Here is a 17,278-nt window from a genome sequence, read left to right as displayed (position 1 = left end):
AGCAAGCAGAGGGTAAGGTGTGAAGGCTGCAAACAGTGGGCCAGTGTGTTTCCCTGCTGTGGCTGGTCTGGCTTAGATTGGTGCTGAGATGCTGATGCAGTGGGAAACAGGATCTTCACTGCTTCCCATTTCCATACTGGAGTATGTTTGAAGCATTGCACTTGAAATAGTTTTGTTTCCCAAGATTATCTGGATAAAGTACAAAATATCATCTCACCTACCTGTGCAGGTTTCCCATTTAACAGCTGGTATGAAAGGTCAATAGTATACTCTAAGCCACATGTTAAGAAAATGAAGGATGAAGTTCCCTGCTCTGAAAGTTGTGATGTATTTACCATTTCATCTCCCCAGGTGCTCTCTTGTGGTCCCCAATGCTGCCTGAGCACAGCAGTGACTAGAACCCTCAGCTACCAGATCATGTTATTGAGAAATGAGTAAGTGCTAATTACATGTTATGTGTTTTAATGGTACCATGTTTATTTTGTAGGTGGAAAGAGATGAAGCATCCTGGGTTGCTGGATCACCGAGCTATCAGCTGTGCCCTTTTCTCCACAAACTCACTAAGGATGTGTAAGATGTGTTGGTGGCCCTGGAGAGATCTAATCTGTATGAACATTAGTTATAAAGAGAGAATGGCTATTTCAGATGTCAGTTGCACCTGGTGGAGGAGTGGAAGGCCTGTTTGTGGTCTTTGTGACTACAGAAGCAAGGTTAGAGGTTAAATTTAAGGTTTCTTGCATGCAAATAATAAGAATAGAGAATTAAGGGGGACATGATTCCTATATACTTTCTGCAAAGGACTTTGTTCCTATCTGTATTTTTAAATTCAACTCCTCCCAGTTCCACCTTCAGAGATGACTTGAGTCTAGCTGCCAGTATTCTAGCAGCAAGATACAATCTGGTTCAGCTTTACCTATAATTATTAAGTGGTGCCTAGAACAAGACTTTTTCTGCTTCTTAGCGAGGAGGGTTAGTGCTGCTGATAATGCTGGACATAGATGGCTGGAAAATGAATGAAGAGGAAGCATTTAAGTCACTTAAACCAGTTCAGATCAGCCTTTCCTGTGAAGCTCTTGGGCTGCTGCACTTGTATTGTGTTCAGTTGCCAGAATCTTGTCAACAAGGAATACAAGTTCATGGAATGCCTGTTGAGCATGTTTCTGCCCTAAGCTCTAGTTTTATTTTCACTGTGTATAACTACCATCAGTAATTAATTACAGCAAGGAAGAAACCATCCACTTAAAGGGTCTCTTCAAATGACAGTTGATTGGTGGCCTGAGTATTCCCAGAGCAGGGTAGCTGTGCTCTGCACCGCAGTTAGTGTACAGGGAAAAGGCCCAGTCCGGATCTTTGTCTCCTGCAGACATCGTAAGGGGATGATTATTGGTTAGAATTGCCCTTATGCTGGAGATGAACTCTGTAGTGGCACGGCAGTCATGGTGCTGGGTTTTATTTGAAGTCTTCTCCACGGATCAGTGGTCTGCGGAGAGCTGGGCTTCCATGGTACAGTAATACCGTGTTTTCCATTTTCCTTGTTTCCTCCCTGCACTACGTGTGCATCTGCACAATTTGTAGATGTAATAAAGCAGAGTGGCCATGGGAGCCCTTTTGGTCAGTCCCTTTGATAGTTTCTTGCCCTGGCACTTGGTATGTCTGTCAGTTCACAGGAACCTGCTCTCTTTTCAATACGCCTGTCATGACTCGTTCCCTTCCTCCCATTTTTTTTCAACAAAGCAAAATGGAGCTTTGTACCATCTGAATGAGCTTCAAAGTGGCTAGAAAGGGCACCCTGGGTTCCTGGCACTTGTCATTGTCTCCCTGCCTGGACAACATTTCCCTTCAGGTCTAATTACTTCCAAATGCTCACAGAGATGCTTTGAAGAAACTTGGAGGGAGGGGGAGGCATGAAAGAAAGGTGGAAGAGGAAAAAGGAGACTCAAAGCAGAAGGAGCAAAGAATGCTTTAGCAAAAAAGTTGATTGATTTCTTATATGACACCCAAAGGTAAACAGGGAACGTGTGTGGCCACTGGCAGTGGGAATGGGAGAGCACTGTGTACAGCTCCTGTACTAAATCCTCCCTGTGGAAAGCAAGCCCTTCTGCCACTTGACAGCCTATAAAAGACATACCACAGCAGACCTGAAAAACCATTCAAATAATAAAGTTTATTACTCTTTAGAGGATTAAGTGTGGGCTGAGCCTGTACTCCATAGGACTGTCAGTATCTTCGTTCAGGTGCTGTTATCAGGCTTATTCATGTCACACAAATCAGAGGTAGACGGTAGCTAGAGCTGCCTTGTTGAATTTATACAGGATATCCCTGTGGAGAAACCAAGAGCTATTGCTAATGATAAGCAGTGAAATACCTGTGCTGGTGTTTTTTGTTCCCAGGATTAGAATATGCAGAAGCAGTGTGGTTGGGAGGAAGTTGCAGTGTGCCTTCAGATGTGCTAGTCCTTATTTTTCTGAAGGGCACAGGTGACATCAAATAGTACAATCTGCTTAGCTGATTTGCTTAAGTGTTTTAGTTCTGTCAGTTTTTGTAAAGGGTTAGCACCATAACTATCCCCTGCAAGCACCTGACATGGGAAAACAAGTTTAGGGACACAAGCAACAATACCAGTATTCCTGGGGCAGTTTCATGGGTTAAGTGTAGGGGCTTTACATTGCTGACTGTTCCCTCAGGCAGTTCTGCCCATGCTCCTCCCTTGTGTAACTCAGCTGTGCATCAAACCCAATTTAACCACAAGAATGAAAAATTGCTACCTTCAATAGCTAGACAAGAGGTCTTATTCCCCTTCCCTATACAAAGAGTTACTTTTAGCTGCTGCTGCTATTCAATTGCTGCTTTACTGTGGATGTCCACATCAGCAGTTCTCTTCTCTGTGTTGTCAGGGAAGGGAACTTGAGCCTTTTTAGGGCAGCGACTTTAGGACTGCTGTTTCAGTTGGAGGCAGAGATGAGGATCTGAAACTGGAAAAGGCAAGAAAGCAGGAGTGAATTCTTTAAGGGGGTAAGATGCCCCCACATTTAAAACTGTGGCCTCTTCGCTAAGGTACTTGCTACAAGGATTCCTGCCCTACTGCAGAACAGTACCTGCAGATACCTGATGAGCTGGTTTTGTTTCAGTATTGCTTCTGCTATAGTAGGTGAACTCATCCCTAGGGTTTTAGGACATTCAACGGTAGTATCACTTGCTTTTACTTTTGTAATTGCCTTTTTTTAACCAATGATTGTGGGGCTGAAGGCTGAACTAGGTCAGTTCCTTCATTGCACGTGTTGTACAGCTGAACAGTTGTCTCAGCTGAGAAGCTGCAGTGCTGAGAGCTGGGGACTGCTTAAGCTGGTACTGTTACCAGAATATGTACTAAAACTGCATTTTTGTGGGGTTTCCAAGTGGCTGGTGTCCTGAGGGATGACCCTGATAGCTCCTAGCTCAAAGTGTACAGTGACCTACTGAGCCTCTGCCTGTCACAGCTGTTCCTGAGAAAAGGACTGCTAGCTATGGCTGATCCTACAGCCTGCAGAGTGCCAGCGGCAGGAGCGTGCAGGCCCCAAGCCACACCACCATCAGCTGTGCTCTGTGCAGCCAGCCATGCGTTTCCCAGCAAAGCCAGTTGGGTTGTGTGGGTCCTGCCCACATGTGTAAGGTTTCTTATTTCACAGTGGCCCCCCTGCTGCTAGAGGGGCCAGGCTGTCCCATGATGTGGGATTCTCACACATGCTGTTTGTTTTTTGTCCTTTTTTCCTTTCGTCCTACAAAGATTTAGGGAAGAGGGTGGGTGAGGGGGAAACGCTGCAAGTCTTTGAAGCGACTTGACTTTTGATGATGAATTGCAGCAAAGAGCCTACACAAGGAGGGGAGACTTGTTTTTAACTTACTGATGTTTCTTTGTGAGAACAAATTTATAGCAGAGGGGGAGCAGCCTCTGAGGAGAATACTGAATGGTTAAAAGGTTTCAAGTATTCTTTGATGTCACAGCCCTGGAGAAATACTGGAAGGTAGTGACGGACAGACACTGTTTATTTATAAAATAAAGATCAGTTGCCTGCTCTTGGCGAGAGCCTGTGAATGAGCTCCTGTTAATGACCTATTCATTAGAAAGGCTTGGAGCTGCACCTAGAGTTGCTGTCACAGCTGCCTGCTGAGGCAGTGAGATCCTGAAGGCTGGATGGTATTTCCAGCCTTTAAGTCTTTCCATGCATCTCTGTGAAGCAGCACCTCATTCTCATGTTAGATGAGAAAGCAACAGCATCTTACCATGCTGTGAAGTACAGGCCTCTGTTACCGGGAGTAGGGCAGCAAGATTGAAACCAGGTATGTGCTCAGCGGAACAAAACAAGCCTGTGGCAGCCTCTTCTCAAAAACGTTATCTGACAGCATCGTTCCTTTGGGCTGTGTTGTGCTTGGTAAAGGAGAGAGGAAACAGAAGCAAAATGGCAGACGAAGAAAGAGCTGAGACTGTTCATCCCAGAGTTGGACTCTGAGGCCGAGACACATGTTCGCTGTCAGGTCAGGACTGTCTGCTGACAGGTGACATGTGCTTCAGAAAGCCTCTAGAAATCCAGAAGCTGTAAGGAAAGAGCAGCAAGCCAGTCAGGACACAGACTGGGTTCTCAAAACAGCACCCGAAAGGATGAGGATTAGGCTGTTTCAGCTCACATCCTCATCCTGCTCCCATGCAGTTCAGGCCGAGAGTTACATACCAGCTGTGGCAACACTTTCTCCAGCTGCTCAGTATCCACCTTCTTCAGGTCCTCTGCCTGAGCTTGCCGAGCTGCTCGAGCCGCCGCTTCTGCAGCCCAAGTGAAAGAAAGGGAAGAGCAGTGAGACGGGTCTGGGAGCTGTCACCTGGGGCGTCTCGTCCGGGGGGCTGGGCTGGTGTCCTGGGAGGAGGGAGGTGGCCCAGCGCCCCGGAAGAGTCCGGGAAGCTGCGTCAGGACTCCAGCTGTGCAGGAGGCAGCAGAGCTGAAGCAGGACGGGATGAGTCGAAGGTTGGCCAGGTGCTCGGGGAGGAGGCGGGAGCCTATCGCCCTAAGGCTGGGGCGGGGGATTGGCCCTGCGCGCTGACCTCGGACGAAGACCTTCAGCAACTCGGCCACCAGCAGCTGCGCGTCGGCATTAACTGCAACGACACGGCGCTTAGGGAAGGCGGGGACTAGGCCCAAGCGGCCCGGACCCGCCCGCCGCCGCAGCCTCGGTACCTCGGGTCCTCCCGTCCCGGAAATGGAGGCGGAGAAGCCGGTCCACGGTGTCCTGCGCGGAGAGAGGAACGGATGAGCGGAGCCGCGCTCGCCGCTCGGGCCAGCGCCCCTCGCCCGGAGCGGCCGCACCTTCCTGAAGCCGCCGGTGCGGCCGTCCCGCTCCTCCATGTCCCGCGCACTGCTGGCCCCGCCTCCCGGAGGCGCGCGGCGGGCGGGAACGCGCGCGGCCAGGGAGCAGTTCCGGCGGGAACGCACGCGGCCAGGGAGCAGTTCCGGCGGGAACGCGCGCGGCCTGGGTGCAGTTCCGGCGGGAACCCGCGCGGCCATGGAGCAGTTCGGGCGCGAATACGCGCGGCTTTGCGCGGCGGTAGGCGCGGCCCCGCAGGAGGCCGTGCTGCGGCGCCTGCGGGAGCCCAACGGGGCGCGGGGCCGCCTGGACCTGGCGGCGCAGAGCCTCTCGCTGCAGACGTGCAGCGCGCTGGGCCGGCTGCTGCCCGGCGCCGCGCCCTTCGCCGCGCTGGCGCTCGGCGACTGCGGCTTGAGCGAGGAAGGTGCGCGCGAGGCCGCAGCGGCTGCCCGAAGCGGGGCCGCCCTCGCCGCCCTCTCAGGCTGGGCCGGCGGGCCCGCTCTCCCTCCGGCGGCGAGCGAGGCGCGGTGGCGGGGCGGGAGGTCGCTCGTATCTCAGGCCCGCGAAGGTGCTCGGTCCGTGACCATGCGGCTGGTCACGCACCGCTCGGTTCTCCCTCCGGCGGCGAGGGCAGCTCTGCTGTTGGCCGTGGACGGATGGGACAGTCCGGCTGGTTAAAGTAGCTGGCAGTGAGGGGGCCCCATGGGCAGCACATCCGTGTCCGCAGAGCTTGTCTAGACGTGGGCTTTTTTCAGGGCTGAGGCAGGTAGGTGTACAAACTGATTTGTAGTTCTCTGCCCGGACACCTCTTTGAGAGTGTATAAATAGTCTCCTGCCCTGAAAGCTCAGGCTCACTTATTCCAGCAGCAGTGGCAGTTTACCAAATAATTTGTTTATCACAGCCACGTCTCCTGAGCTAGCTGTTTAACAAGATGATACGCTGGGATGAGTAGAGGGTTTCACAGATGAAATAAACAGCTTTTTTTTTTTCTACTCAGGTGTAAGACTTCTGTTGCATGGTCTTTGCTCCAACACCACAGTAAAATCTTTGGATCTGAAGGTGAGTCTGTTCAAACAGAATTAAGACTGTTCTGTGGTGGAGAAGGAAAAAGGAGCACAGGCTTAATCAGAAATAGAACTGGACCGTCCTGGTGCAGGATTATTCAACAAGATGCATACTTCTGTAAAGTTTTTGTTCTCAAGTGACTCATTCCTTGACTTGTTAACACCATGTCACAATTTTCCAAAGTTACTTTGCAGATCATCTTTATCCATTTTTATTTAGTTACTATATTTTGATAGGAAGTTATTGCTGTGTATCTTTTGTCAGTTGCTGATTGGGCAGATGAGGCGTGTATAGGCTGTTTTGGGGGTTTCTGTATTGATCAGTGAGTTACTAGCTGTTTTACTTGTGTTTCTGTAGAGTTTATCTCGCTTGCCAATGTCTTTCGATTAGCCTGGGCTTTGAACTAAGCATCTGCCTTCAGATGTGATTGTCACTCTACTGGGAGTGACTTTCTGTCTGTATTCCTCTGGCATACAGCTATTCCCTTGAATTTACAGTCACAAACAGCATCACTGAAGTCACAAACTTCATCACAGCTTCCTTTCTCATTTGTGCTAGCGTTAACAGAGCCCTTTTTGGTGAAGTGTGTTACAATAGTTATGCTTATCTAGAATCACCATTTTCCGTCCCATCATGGCCCGTGCTGATCCTGTGCAATCTTGTGATTTTTGCAAGCTCTCAGTCATGGTGCCCTCACAGGACAAGTCGTGTGTATAGATCCACTGTTCCTCCAGGGTTTTTCGTTTTGTGGAAGGCTGATTGATAGTGAAACAAATGTTGTTTGGACCATCTTTGCCCAACTGAAGTTGGCATTACAGCTGGGATGCATCTGGTGGTGTTTGTGGTGTAGGTGGACTGGGACAGGCTTAGCCTACTGATCACCTGGGACTTCTGTTTCAGGGAAATAACCTGCGAACCATGGGAGCTGAGGCTTTGGGAAAACTTCTTAGGGAGAACAAATCCATCAGGAGGTAAAAAAATATATATACCTCTCTTTGTGCTATTCTTGCCGGATGGAGCACAACATTTGAAAAGGGTTGAGGGTGTTTTTTGTTGGGGTAGGAGGAATGCCAAGTGGTACAATTTCTTGTGAGGGGTGGGACAAGTAAAGGCATGAAAAGTGGAGGTGCTCTTTCGGAGGACGCTGGGCCCTGGCAGCATCCTGCTCTCTGAAATTGAGTCCACGCACGGAGCTGGATGTTTGACCGGGCATACCGTGATCCAAATATCATTCAAGTTCATGCAGCAGTCTGTTTACTCCACGAACACCATTCCTGTCTGATTTCCCTAGCCTAACCTTAGAATGGAACAGCCTTGGCATGTGGGAGGAGGGCTTCTCCTTTTTCTGCCAAGGACTGAGAGCAAACAACTTTCTTCGGCGTCTGGATCTGCGCAATAACCAGATTAACCATCAAGGGGCTGAAGAGCTGGCCATGGCACTGACACAAAATACCAGCCTTCAGGAGCTGGGTAAGAGTTCTTTGCCCACGTACATATATGCATGAAAACACCATGTGTATCTTCAGGTTTCTTGCTTCAGTTTCTTCCAACTGGTTGGTGTCATTCCCAATTCCTATCAGTCTGGAATGCTTTGCCGACTTTGTGCAGGGAGAAGTCACAACTCCATGGCCTTTGGAGACTGGTAACTATAATTGGAATCTCTGGAACCAAACCTGCAGATGAAGAATTGTGTACTTGGAGTAGAACAGTCTTTAGTGGAGGAGGAAGGGTTTTCATTCCTATTTGTGGTTGGTGTTGGTATGCCTCATGACAGACTCTTAATACTTACTTCACACTCGTTTTGTCCTTATATGGAATTTTGGTGGAGTTTCCTTCAGGAAAATGTAGCTTTTGTTGCCAATTCTTTCTCATCCACAGGTCTTGTCTGTGGAAGGAAGGCTTGTGAGAGCCAAATGTGAGGCCCAGATTTGTGTAGATTTTCAACTGTCATGGCTTCCTGCAGTTTCCTAAAGATTTATCTTGCCTTTCTTTCTTTGTCAATTTCCCTCCCTCTCATTCATCTTCAAAGGGGACACAGTATTCACCTGTGTTTTTGCTAAGACCATCTGGGATTAGTTAACCGTGCTTGTAGATATATAAAGAGCATGGGTTCTCTTGAGCCCTGTGGTTTTCAGCAGATGTGTGACTACCGTGGTGAAAGTTTGCTTTCTGTATAGATTTGCGATGGAATAACATTGGGCTTCTGGGTGGCCGAGCTTTGCTGAACTGCCTGCACAGCAACAAGACCCTGAAGAGGCTCGAGCTGGCAGGGAATAATGTTCCTGGTGACATCCTGAAAGCTGTGGGTAAGTATGATGTGTGCACAGTAATGAATCACTTAACTCCTTTCCCAGTTCAGCACTTGGGGGATATAGGGCACTTGCTGCTTCAGAAGAGAGCTAACCCTCTTTTCCTCCCTTTCTCAACAGCATTTCCACAGTGCTCTATGTCACCTCCTCTTGTCCTTTAGTGAGGGCTAGTCAAGTTGGAAGTGTCGCTTTCACCAGCAAGAGCAAAAAAATAATTTGGATTGAGTTATTAGAGATTGCTGTGCCACATGAATGTGGGAGAATTTGAGACTTTTCCTCATAGTTTGCCTCTGATGAGCCAAGTTTTGATGTGGCTTATGCAGCACATCATGTCATTGTCCTGCCCACAGCAGAGCTGAGCATCTTTCCTGAGGCTGGGGTGTTGATTACCCCACACACACTGCTCTCGTTGATCCCATCCCAGCTTGTGATGTAAGGTGGGACTCTCTCTACGCGGGCCAGCATGAGAAGGGCAACTGTCTTGGTGCTTCTGATAGCCAGTTGTCATCCTGAGTGCTGTCTCTTCCAGCAGTGCTTGCTGTGCTGTTGCTTTAGAAACTTGTGCATGCTCTCCTGCTCTCTCTGCATCAGAACAAGCCTTGAATCACAACCAAGACCGTGAGGCTATCCTGAGTGAGGCCCAGAACCAAATGAACATCCTCAGCAAGGAGGTTTTGAGTCTGAAGGATGAGAAGAACAAGCAGGTCAGCAGATGTTGGCGGTTCAAATGGGGTAGCTGGAATCCTTTGCTTTCCCTTGAGGTCCCCACAGAACACTCAGTGACAGTATTATTGTGCACCTGAAGTTGCATTTGCATTTTTATGGGCAGGCACACAGCATAGTTTAGTACATTGGGTCCTTCCTCTGAGCTAGGTTGCCTAGGAATCAAGTGACAGTATGGGTATGGACACATCCCTGCTGAACACATTCTGGATTCTGGAGGAGTTTTGGTTATTTGTGCTTTAGTTTCATCTTTTGCAATTGGTTTGATACTTTCCAAGTGGTGTAAACCTAGAGATTTGTTTTTCCATCTGACACCTGAGGATGCAGAGTCCCTATAGCTGATGACCTTATTCAGGTGTGCTGATAAACCCATCAGACTTCCAGTTTGTTTCCAGTAGAATGGCTTGACATGTCTTCAGCTGTTGCTGGCAAGAGAAGAATGAGAAATGTAAGTGCTTGTAGCTGATGCAATTCATTTTCTCACAGAATTTTGCCTTCTTCACAGTTCATGGATTTTGTGGATGCTGTAGACAAGCACAAAGAAGAAAAAGCCAGGAGTGAGAAGTGAGTTGGATTTCTAAATGTCTTCTGCTCTTTGATGGCAGAATTGAGCTCTCTCCATTTCCTGGCAGAAATTACCCACTTTTTTTTTTTTTCCTTTTATTTCCCTCCCAAATGCAGAATGTCTGTAGCACGAATCAGCCAGCTGCAGGATGCATTGGATGAGCAGTACTCCATTATGAATTCACTGAAAACCAAGTATGGAGGAGGAGAACCTTTGCCTTCCCACTATTTGTGCTGTATAAGCAGTGCCGAGCAGAGCTTCTAAGAAGGGGGATAATCGTGTAGGGTAGCTGACTTATTATTTTGGTTAGTTCTGCAGTAATATCCAGAAATTACAGTCAGATAAAGCCTTTGAGTTTGCCACACTAGATAGTTAACCTGCTTTTAAGTAAAATTACAGTGTATTGGTGTAAGACAAAGTGAATTACAGAAGGTGGGAAGAAGGAAAAAGGATTCTGCAGATGGGAAGAGGGCATGTTCCTTGCATGGTTTACAGCCTGGCAGGAATCGGTACCTGCTTTCCCTGGCAACTGGCAGTGTTCTCTGGGAACCGCTGCAGGTATTGAGGAGCCTGGCTTGGGAGGAATGAGGAAGAGCTGCTCAGAAGAAATGTTAGGTTATGCAGAGCCATATGCACATGGCAGTGGTTAGACTTCAAACTGCTGAGCCTGCCTACTTTAGTTCTGCCAGGTAAAGGCAGTGTTACTATGCCATGCAGTGATGTGGACATGTCCCTCTTGGACAGAATAAGCAAATTGCTTCTGCTACTCATGTTTAAAAATCTGTCTCTAATTTTAAACAACTTTGCAGTGGTATAAAATAGCTGGCTTTGTTCTGTGAGAGCAGGCAAATCCTGGAGGGGTCTGGGTGGGGAGAATGGCTTGTGGAAGACAGTGCAGGGCAAATGCAATGGGCACCAGAACACTGGGCCCTGAGAAGCCCCAGGTCACTGTTTGTAGATGCTGCTGCATACAAAGGTCAATGGTGTCCTTTTCCCAGAAGCAAAAAAAATGCCTCATTTAGTTAGCCTGATTTCATCCACTGCCAGATGGATATTAGCACCTTGTACCAGGTGGCATAGAGAGCTTGCTGCAGTGTCTGCCTTGGAAAAGACTCTGGAAAGTGCTTCTCTTTATAGGCTGCAGATGACTGAAGCTGCCCTGGCTCTGTCTGAACAGAAGGTGCACAACCTGGGAGAGCTGCTGAATGCCATGAAACAGGAACAAAACTGTGTGGCTGAGTGCCACTTCAGGGAGCTCCAGCAACAAAAGCAGGTGAGCTGGATGAGTCCTAGTTATGTTTGAGAGCAGGGCTATAGGTCATAACTGGTTTGTGTAAATTTGGGGCATGCTGGATGGAATAGGGAAGCATGATTTTTACCACTAGTGGGTTAGCTAAAGCCACCATGACAAAAAATTCTTGTGTAAATTAGGTAGATGGGTGCCAGGTGTGAAGAGGAGTCGTGGTGTTTATGGGGTAGGTTGGATTTAGCTGGGTGTGATATGGTTGGTAGTGCAAGAACTGGGGTGAGTACAGGTTTTTAATTTTGATTCTGTTTGCAGGAAGGTGCTGATCGGGAAGGCAGGCTTTTGCATGACTTGTCTGCTGCCAGTGAGAAAAATCTGCTGCTGAGAAACCAGGTAGGAAACCAAGTCCAAGTCTGAGAAGTGGCACTTGAACATATGTAACATCTGCTGCATATATATGGTCTCTACTTTGATCCTTGGTTGTGTGTGTCTTTGTTGTCCTGTACAGCCAACTTTCTCTGCTAACAGGAAAAGAAAAACCTTTGTGGTGGTAATTTCCTTGTGTAGGTGGATGAGTTGGAGAGGAAGTGCAAAGTTCAGCAGGATCAGCTGTTCCAGGTAAAACAAGACTTGACCAACACAACAGCGGAGCTGAAGCTGCGGGCTGTGGAGGCTGAAGGTGAGTGGAGGAGTAGAAACAGCTTGTGGACACCTGTGGTTGGGATCGCTGTTCCTGAGTCAACAGCACAGACAGCCGAGGAGAAAGGGTTTGCAGAGATGGTGAAAAAGTATGAGTACAGCTGTGTGGCAGGAATGCCAGAATTGTGATATGCCTGCTTTTAATCTGCAGAACGTCTGGAAACGGAGAAGAGAAGATTTAAACAAAGCCTTGAAGACATGGAATCCCTTCGGGTAAAAGAGGTAAGGATGGGGTTTCTGCAGCATCCCGGTTAGTCTTTCTTTGGTCCTGACCTACATCACCACTGGAGATCATTGCTGTCATATGCTCTTAAAAAAGTTAAAAAGTTAGTGGGCTCAGATTTGTTGTGGGAATAATGGGCCATTTTTTCAAGCAAAGCCTGGCTGAAGAGATCACAAGACTTTCTACCAGCTAGTAAGATTTTCTAGCTTTCGAGAGTATGGGCCAGAGTGGTATGTGATGCTACAAGAGGGGCTGGGAGGCTGGCCTTTGTGTTGGTCTGTGCAGAGAGGTAGTTACAAATACAGAATCTTTTCCTGCTTCTGAAATGAATACACTTTAATGTTTTAATCGCTTATGGACAAGCAGTCCTTTAACGGGGCTCAGCATGCTAGTTCCTTTTCTGCTATGTTTCAAGGGGGGTTGTGTCTGAGTGTGGACAGGCCAACAGACTACAATCAATTCTCTTTGCAGTGTTTACTGAGGTCTGAAATCTCTCCAAAATAAAATTATACTAATAGATTTCTCTGAATATATCGAAATCTTTTAAGAAAAGACACAGGCCAGGAAGATTTTACCAACCTTACAGCTAGAAAATGAATCTGTTGTGTTTTGTACCACTTGACAATGAGAGCTTGGACTTTATCTTCCTTGTGGCCTGGGAGGGATCTCTGTCTAAAAATTCCCAGTTTCTAGAGGGCAGATTGTATCTGTATTACAGTTTCCTAGTGGAGTTCTGGGAGAGGTAAGAACTTTCCTTTGGTGGTAGGTGGTGGTTCAGTGAGAGGATGCTTCACTATCATGATGAGTGGTCCTGCTGCTTGCTGTGCCTGGAGATGGGAATGGTTTTCTGTCACTTGCTTAAATGGTTTCTGCTGCTTTGCAGGTGGATCGTATGACACAGCACATGGAGGCCAGTGAACGTTCCATGCACAACAGGATCCAGAGGCTGGAGGCCATCAGGATATCTCTGGAGGAGGTGAGAAAAAGTGCTCTAGGCACGTTTGAACACTCATATAGTGGTGCAAAGAGAAGGCTGCCAGGAAGGCTTTGTGGAGTCTTCCACTGCTGACCTTTGTAAAGATTGTCATGTGCTGTAAGGAGGAACAGAAAACAGCAGCATACCAGCTGAAATTATTTTTACTGCTTTGAGCTAAGGAAAAAGGTTCCAAGGAGAAACTTGTAAATTCAGATTGGACAAAAATAAGGATTCTGTTGAACATGGTTAGAGTGTTACCAAGATTGGAATTCACAGGTTTCCCATGTTGTCCCAAGTAGAGTAGCATGTTTATTCATATATATTTCCCCAGCTAGATCCAGCACTGCTCTTTCCTACTGCCTTGTTTTGGAAAGCTTTACCCATTACTTGTCCTCATATAACTGAAATTCACACTGAGCTTAAATAGCAGCCTTGGAGTGAGGAGAGGTTTGTCATCTTGGTTTGCTTTTGCTGCCCCTGAGTGAGGAGAGCTGTGTCATATTGTAGCCTGTGACCGGAAGCTGCTAATGTTTTCTGGTCAGTGTTACAGCAGTGCAGCTTCTCTGGAATGATTTTCCATGTTTCTGTGGCAGGAGCTGAGCCAAGTCAAAGCAGCTGCACTAACTGAGCGAGGTCAGGCAGAGGAGGAGTTAATAAAAGTCCGGAGTCAGGCACGCTTGGAGGAGGTAAGGACAAGACCTGTGGGAAGGAAGTGGTTTGGCTACCTACTCTATATTTTAGTCTTGGGGAGCTGCTAAGTAACTCCTCTCTGGGTTTCACTGACTCACAAATGGTGTGATTGCTGAGGAAGGAGTCCTGAAAAGTCTGATTTTAATTGTCTTCAGTAGTAACAGAACTGATGTGGATATTGTCATGGCAGATTTAATTTAAGTTGCCAACATCTGAAGCCAGCAGATGGATGTTGATCATTCTTTTTAATGGCAACTCTCATGGGGTGCTCCTGTTTCTCTGAACTCTGAGAAATTTCTTCAGGTGGGTACTGCTGCTGGATAAATAAAGTCACTAGTATTGAACTCTGTGAAAATGGCAATGAAGTTAATATCCTGTGAAAGAGAACAAGAGATGATGGAAATACACAAAAACTATTAGAATATTTACTTACTTTTTACATCACAAAAGAAAATGCTTCACTGAGTTATAGACATAGAAATTTGATGTGTGGGACCCAGCAGTTGCTTAGCTGCATACAGTGGTGCTGCAGAGCCATTTGAGGTATGGAGGAAGTGAAGGTAGAGCATTGGTTGTAAACACTGGTGGTGGCATCGGTGCATCTGGCAAGGACTTGTCTCAGTTTCTCATTTGAGTGTTTCAGTCTGTCAGTGTTCTCTCTGGCAAGAGGAAGCAGCTTGGGGTCACTCCTGAGTGCAAGGAGCAGGGCTGTGTCCTGTGCTTGTCAGTGCCAGTTGACTCAATAAAGGATTCACTGTATTAGGAACAAAGAGGGGAGAATCCCTTCACAGGAATGAAATGGGACTGTTTAATTTTCATTTTCCTTTGTGTCTTACAGCAGCAACGACTAGAGCACCTAAAAGAGAAGCTGCGGCTGATGACTGAGTCAAGGGATGAAGCTCAGAACTGCTGCCTTAAGCAAAAAGAAATGGTTGCTGAGGCCCAGGCCAAAGCCAAACAGTTGAGCCTGTATGCTGATGGACTCAGGAGGAGGCTGGATGAACTTCAGCAGGTAGCTGGGACTGGAGTAGATATAGTCACGACAGGGCCAGAACAAGTTGCTGAAGTTGTTTGGTTGTTCATGGGTTTGTCTTTGTGTGTCAGGACCTGGACAGTAAGGAAGAGGAGAAAGTGACAGAGCTAAATAAGGTGAAAGTGGAATTACAGGAGCAGATTGGGCACTTGGAGGCTGAACGCGCAGCCCAGGATGGGCTGAGAGAGAAGATTGCAGCTCTGGAAAGACAACTGAAAGGTGATGGATCCTTTCATGCTTCTCAAATGGTAATGCTGAGTTAGCCTGCATTGGGCCTGGAACTGAGCTGTGCTCACAGGTAGTGACAGCAGTGTTTCCTGCCTGTGTATACACCTATGAGTTGTACTCTCCATCCAGGGAGATACAGGGATTCCTGTCCTCATTTTATAGAGACCAAGACTCAGATGACCACCCAAAGCTGCACAGCCAGCAAGATGTTTGGATTTCCTGCACAGTGAAGTGTGCATGCTGGCTGTGCAAAACCTCCCATGTTGACTTAACGCAGCTTCTCTTTTGTCCCTGTTGACCATGCCACTTCCGTTGCCTTTGGCTTGTTCTTATTTATTCTAGGGATACCCTGATTTTCTTTTCTAATGCTGTTTTTCACAGCCCTATCCAGTAATCACCGTGAAGCACTGCTGGACAAAGAGGGTGAGATCTCTCTGCTGCTGGAGAAGCTGAGAATGAAGGAGGCCGAGATCTCCAGGGTGAGGGAAGAGGAGGCGCAGCGAGCAAGTTTCTTGCAGAATGCCATCATGGCATATGTGCAAGGATCTCCCTTGGGAACCCACAGTTCTAGAAAGTGAGAGCGTGGCTTAAAGGATCCAAATACCTGCTGTCAGGGAAAGGGTGACCAACTCAGGTAGAACTCCTTCTTCCTAAATGGGACAGTTTTATCAGAGTGGGGTGACACAAAGGCTTGCAAACAGAAAAACGCTCTCGCTGTTCAGAAACCTTCCTGACAGCGTAAAGGAGAGGAGGAAACAGCTGTTCAGGCTCGTGGGTCTGAGTCCATGATGTGGAGCCCCTTCCCCTGCACTGCCATAGCCTATCGGCTCAGGGGGTTACTCATTACTGGGGGAGGGGTTGTGTGTTCCCTGGCAGGGTCCTGCTGCAGCATTTGTTTGGGTGCCAGGGCTGTTCACAGAGAAATGTGATAAAATGTGACAGGAGTGTTTATAGTTCCCTGTGGGCCAGAGCGATTTGCTTTGCTAATGGGATCCTGAAACTGCTGGAAACACCAGATATTACCCACCTGTGCTTTTTCACCCAGTGTTTGCAGGCAGAAGCAGAGTCTGACAGGGCCCTCTCTGGCTTGTTTACCCCTCCCTGCTGTGGCTCTCACTGTATTGGTGGGCAGTAGACACACATTCAGCATAGACAGAAACAGCTGTACGGAAGGGCTTCGGGTGCAGTGCTGTTCATGTCTTTGTGGGACATGAAAAGCTGGGCTTTGGCCGTGCTTCTACTTACACAACACTGAGTGTCAGGGAAAGGGTGAGTGGGTGATTAGCTGTCAACATCTGTGCTTCTTCACTGTGAACTGCAGCCCTTAGGTGAAGATGTTGTGGCCAGTATTGCAACAGGATTTAGTTTCACTGGCAAATGGCAAGACTGTTCTCCTGGCTTCTCAGGCTCCTAGAACTGAGTGCTATGGCCTTAACCTGGAGAGGAGCAATGCTTCTGGCGTGACACTGGGGAGTTGCTCAGAGCACAAAGGGGAGAAGGTGGTTCCTCTCCTGACAGCACAAGTCCTTGCAAGGGTTACGAGAGTCTGAATTGGAGAAAGCAGGAGCTGCTGTCAGGCCAGCAGTCTTAAGAGCCTTGAGGGAGAACCTTGTGAGTCTGGGGTGGGAACGTATCTTAGAGTACGTATTTTAAGAAACACCTGGAAAATGAAAGTTTCTGTGTGGACTGGTTGCTTTGTGTTCATGATTTTTTATTTTGGGTTTTGCTCTGCTTTTTTAATAAAGAACTTTTGCATTTTGCTATTAACACTGGAGAGTGGCAAACTGAATGTTTGGCTGATGTGGAGGGTGGGGCCTTCTGCTGTGTTACTTTCCTGAAGACCCTGTCAGCCTGTCCTGGAGCTAAAAGGCTGTTACAGATGGATAAGATGGGTATGGGTTTGGTTCTGGACTAAGATAAAAGCAAAGAAGCTGGGAAGCTGTTCCCTAGTCACAACGAAGACAGCCTGTGGCGGTAGCTACTTTGTGGCTGCTAGGCAGTGCTGCAGACCCGCAGGTAAGGGAAAAGCAAAGCCTGTTGTTTTCAGACAGGGCCACTAGTGTGGGCACCTCTGTTCCCGGCAGGATACCTTGGGGAGCTGGGGGGAGCCAAAAGCCATCTTCCTGCAGGATTTTTGCTACTCCATCTTTGTTCCTCAGCAGCTCTGGGCAGATGACGGTGAACTGTGC

At 47.8% G+C, this 17,278-nt stretch overlaps 3 protein-coding genes across 9 annotated transcripts in view; 2 read left to right on the top strand and 1 right to left on the bottom strand.

Moving 5' to 3' along the window:
• Positions 1-4,075, top strand: part of ASPSCR1 (ASPSCR1 tether for SLC2A4, UBX domain containing) — a 40,166-nt gene extending 36,091 nt beyond the window's left edge. For all 3 annotated transcript variants that reach the window (XM_048323744.1, XM_048323743.1, XM_048323745.1), the window contains one exon: positions 488-4,075. In XM_048323744.1, coding sequence (XP_048179701.1) covers positions 488-501 — 14 coding nt within the window. In that variant the 3' untranslated portion in view covers positions 502-4,075. The remainder of the gene's footprint in view (positions 1-487) is intronic.
• On the bottom strand, positions 2,145-5,417 carry CENPX (centromere protein X). 2 transcript variants are annotated; one of them, XM_048323761.1, is made up of 6 exons: positions 5,334-5,417; positions 5,205-5,256; positions 5,072-5,125; positions 4,707-4,795; positions 4,261-4,571; positions 2,145-2,972 (listed from the first exon to the last, which is right to left on the bottom strand). In XM_048323761.1, the coding sequence occupies exons 1-5, from the start codon at positions 5,370-5,372 to the stop codon at positions 4,557-4,559; spliced, it is 249 nt and encodes an 82-aa protein (XP_048179718.1). In that variant the 5' UTR covers positions 5,373-5,417; the 3' UTR covers positions 2,145-2,972; positions 4,261-4,556. The 2 variants fall into 2 exon arrangements, with proteins under 2 accessions (XP_048179718.1, XP_048179717.1); XM_048323760.1 differs by lacking the exons at positions 2,145-2,972; positions 4,261-4,571; positions 4,707-4,795 and having other exon boundaries at positions 4,844-5,125.
• Positions 5,109-16,856, top strand: LRRC45 (leucine rich repeat containing 45). Of its 4 annotated transcripts, none has more exons than XM_048323742.1 (17): positions 5,109-5,571; positions 6,330-6,391; positions 7,298-7,368; positions 7,689-7,867; positions 8,575-8,703; positions 9,298-9,410; positions 9,935-9,993; positions 10,111-10,188; positions 11,132-11,267; positions 11,556-11,633; positions 11,808-11,919; positions 12,091-12,161; positions 13,046-13,138; positions 13,732-13,824; positions 14,667-14,840; positions 14,933-15,080; positions 15,471-16,856. In XM_048323742.1, the coding sequence occupies exons 1-17, from the start codon at positions 5,277-5,279 to the stop codon at positions 15,665-15,667; spliced, it is 2,088 nt and encodes a 695-aa protein (XP_048179699.1). In that variant the 5' UTR covers positions 5,109-5,276; the 3' UTR covers positions 15,668-16,856. The 4 variants fall into 4 exon arrangements, with proteins under 4 accessions (XP_048179699.1, XP_048179697.1, XP_048179696.1 ...); XM_048323740.1 differs by having other exon boundaries at positions 5,439-5,755; positions 14,670-14,840; XM_048323739.1 differs by having other exon boundaries at positions 5,439-5,755.
• The last annotated feature ends 422 nt before the right edge of the window (positions 16,857-17,278 follow it).

This window comes from Corvus hawaiiensis, chromosome 19 (assembly GCF_020740725.1).
Source record: "Corvus hawaiiensis isolate bCorHaw1 chromosome 19, bCorHaw1.pri.cur, whole genome shotgun sequence".
Taxonomy (NCBI): Eukaryota; Metazoa; Chordata; class Aves; order Passeriformes; family Corvidae; genus Corvus; species Corvus hawaiiensis.
The sequence above is the reverse complement of the archived record's forward strand: the minus strand, read 5'-3'. Positions and strand labels throughout refer to the sequence as shown.

Bases quoted from the DNA above. Each gene is read 5' to 3' on its own strand.
- LRRC45 (XM_048323742.1), top strand. From the start codon at position 5,277: ATGAGCGGAGCCGCGCTCGCCGCTCGGGCCAGCGCCCCTCGCCCGGAG. The intron at 11,920-12,090 runs GTGAGTGGAGGA...TTTAATCTGCAG, and splicing joins GCGGGCTGTGGAGGCTGAAG to AACGTCTGGAAACGGAGAAG. The intron at 12,162-13,045 runs GTAAGGATGGGG...GCTGCTTTGCAG, and splicing joins AATCCCTTCGGGTAAAAGAG to GTGGATCGTATGACACAGCA.
- CENPX (XM_048323760.1), bottom strand. From the start codon at position 5,372: ATGGAGGAGCGGGACGGCCGCACCGGCGGCTTCAGGAAG. The intron at 5,257-5,333 runs GTGCGGCCGCTC...CTCTCCGCGCAG, and splicing joins GCACCGGCGGCTTCAGGAAG to GACACCGTGGACCGGCTTCT. The intron at 5,126-5,204 runs GTACCGAGGCTG...GTGTCGTTGCAG, and splicing joins CCGGGACGGGAGGACCCGAG to TTAATGCCGACGCGCAGCTG.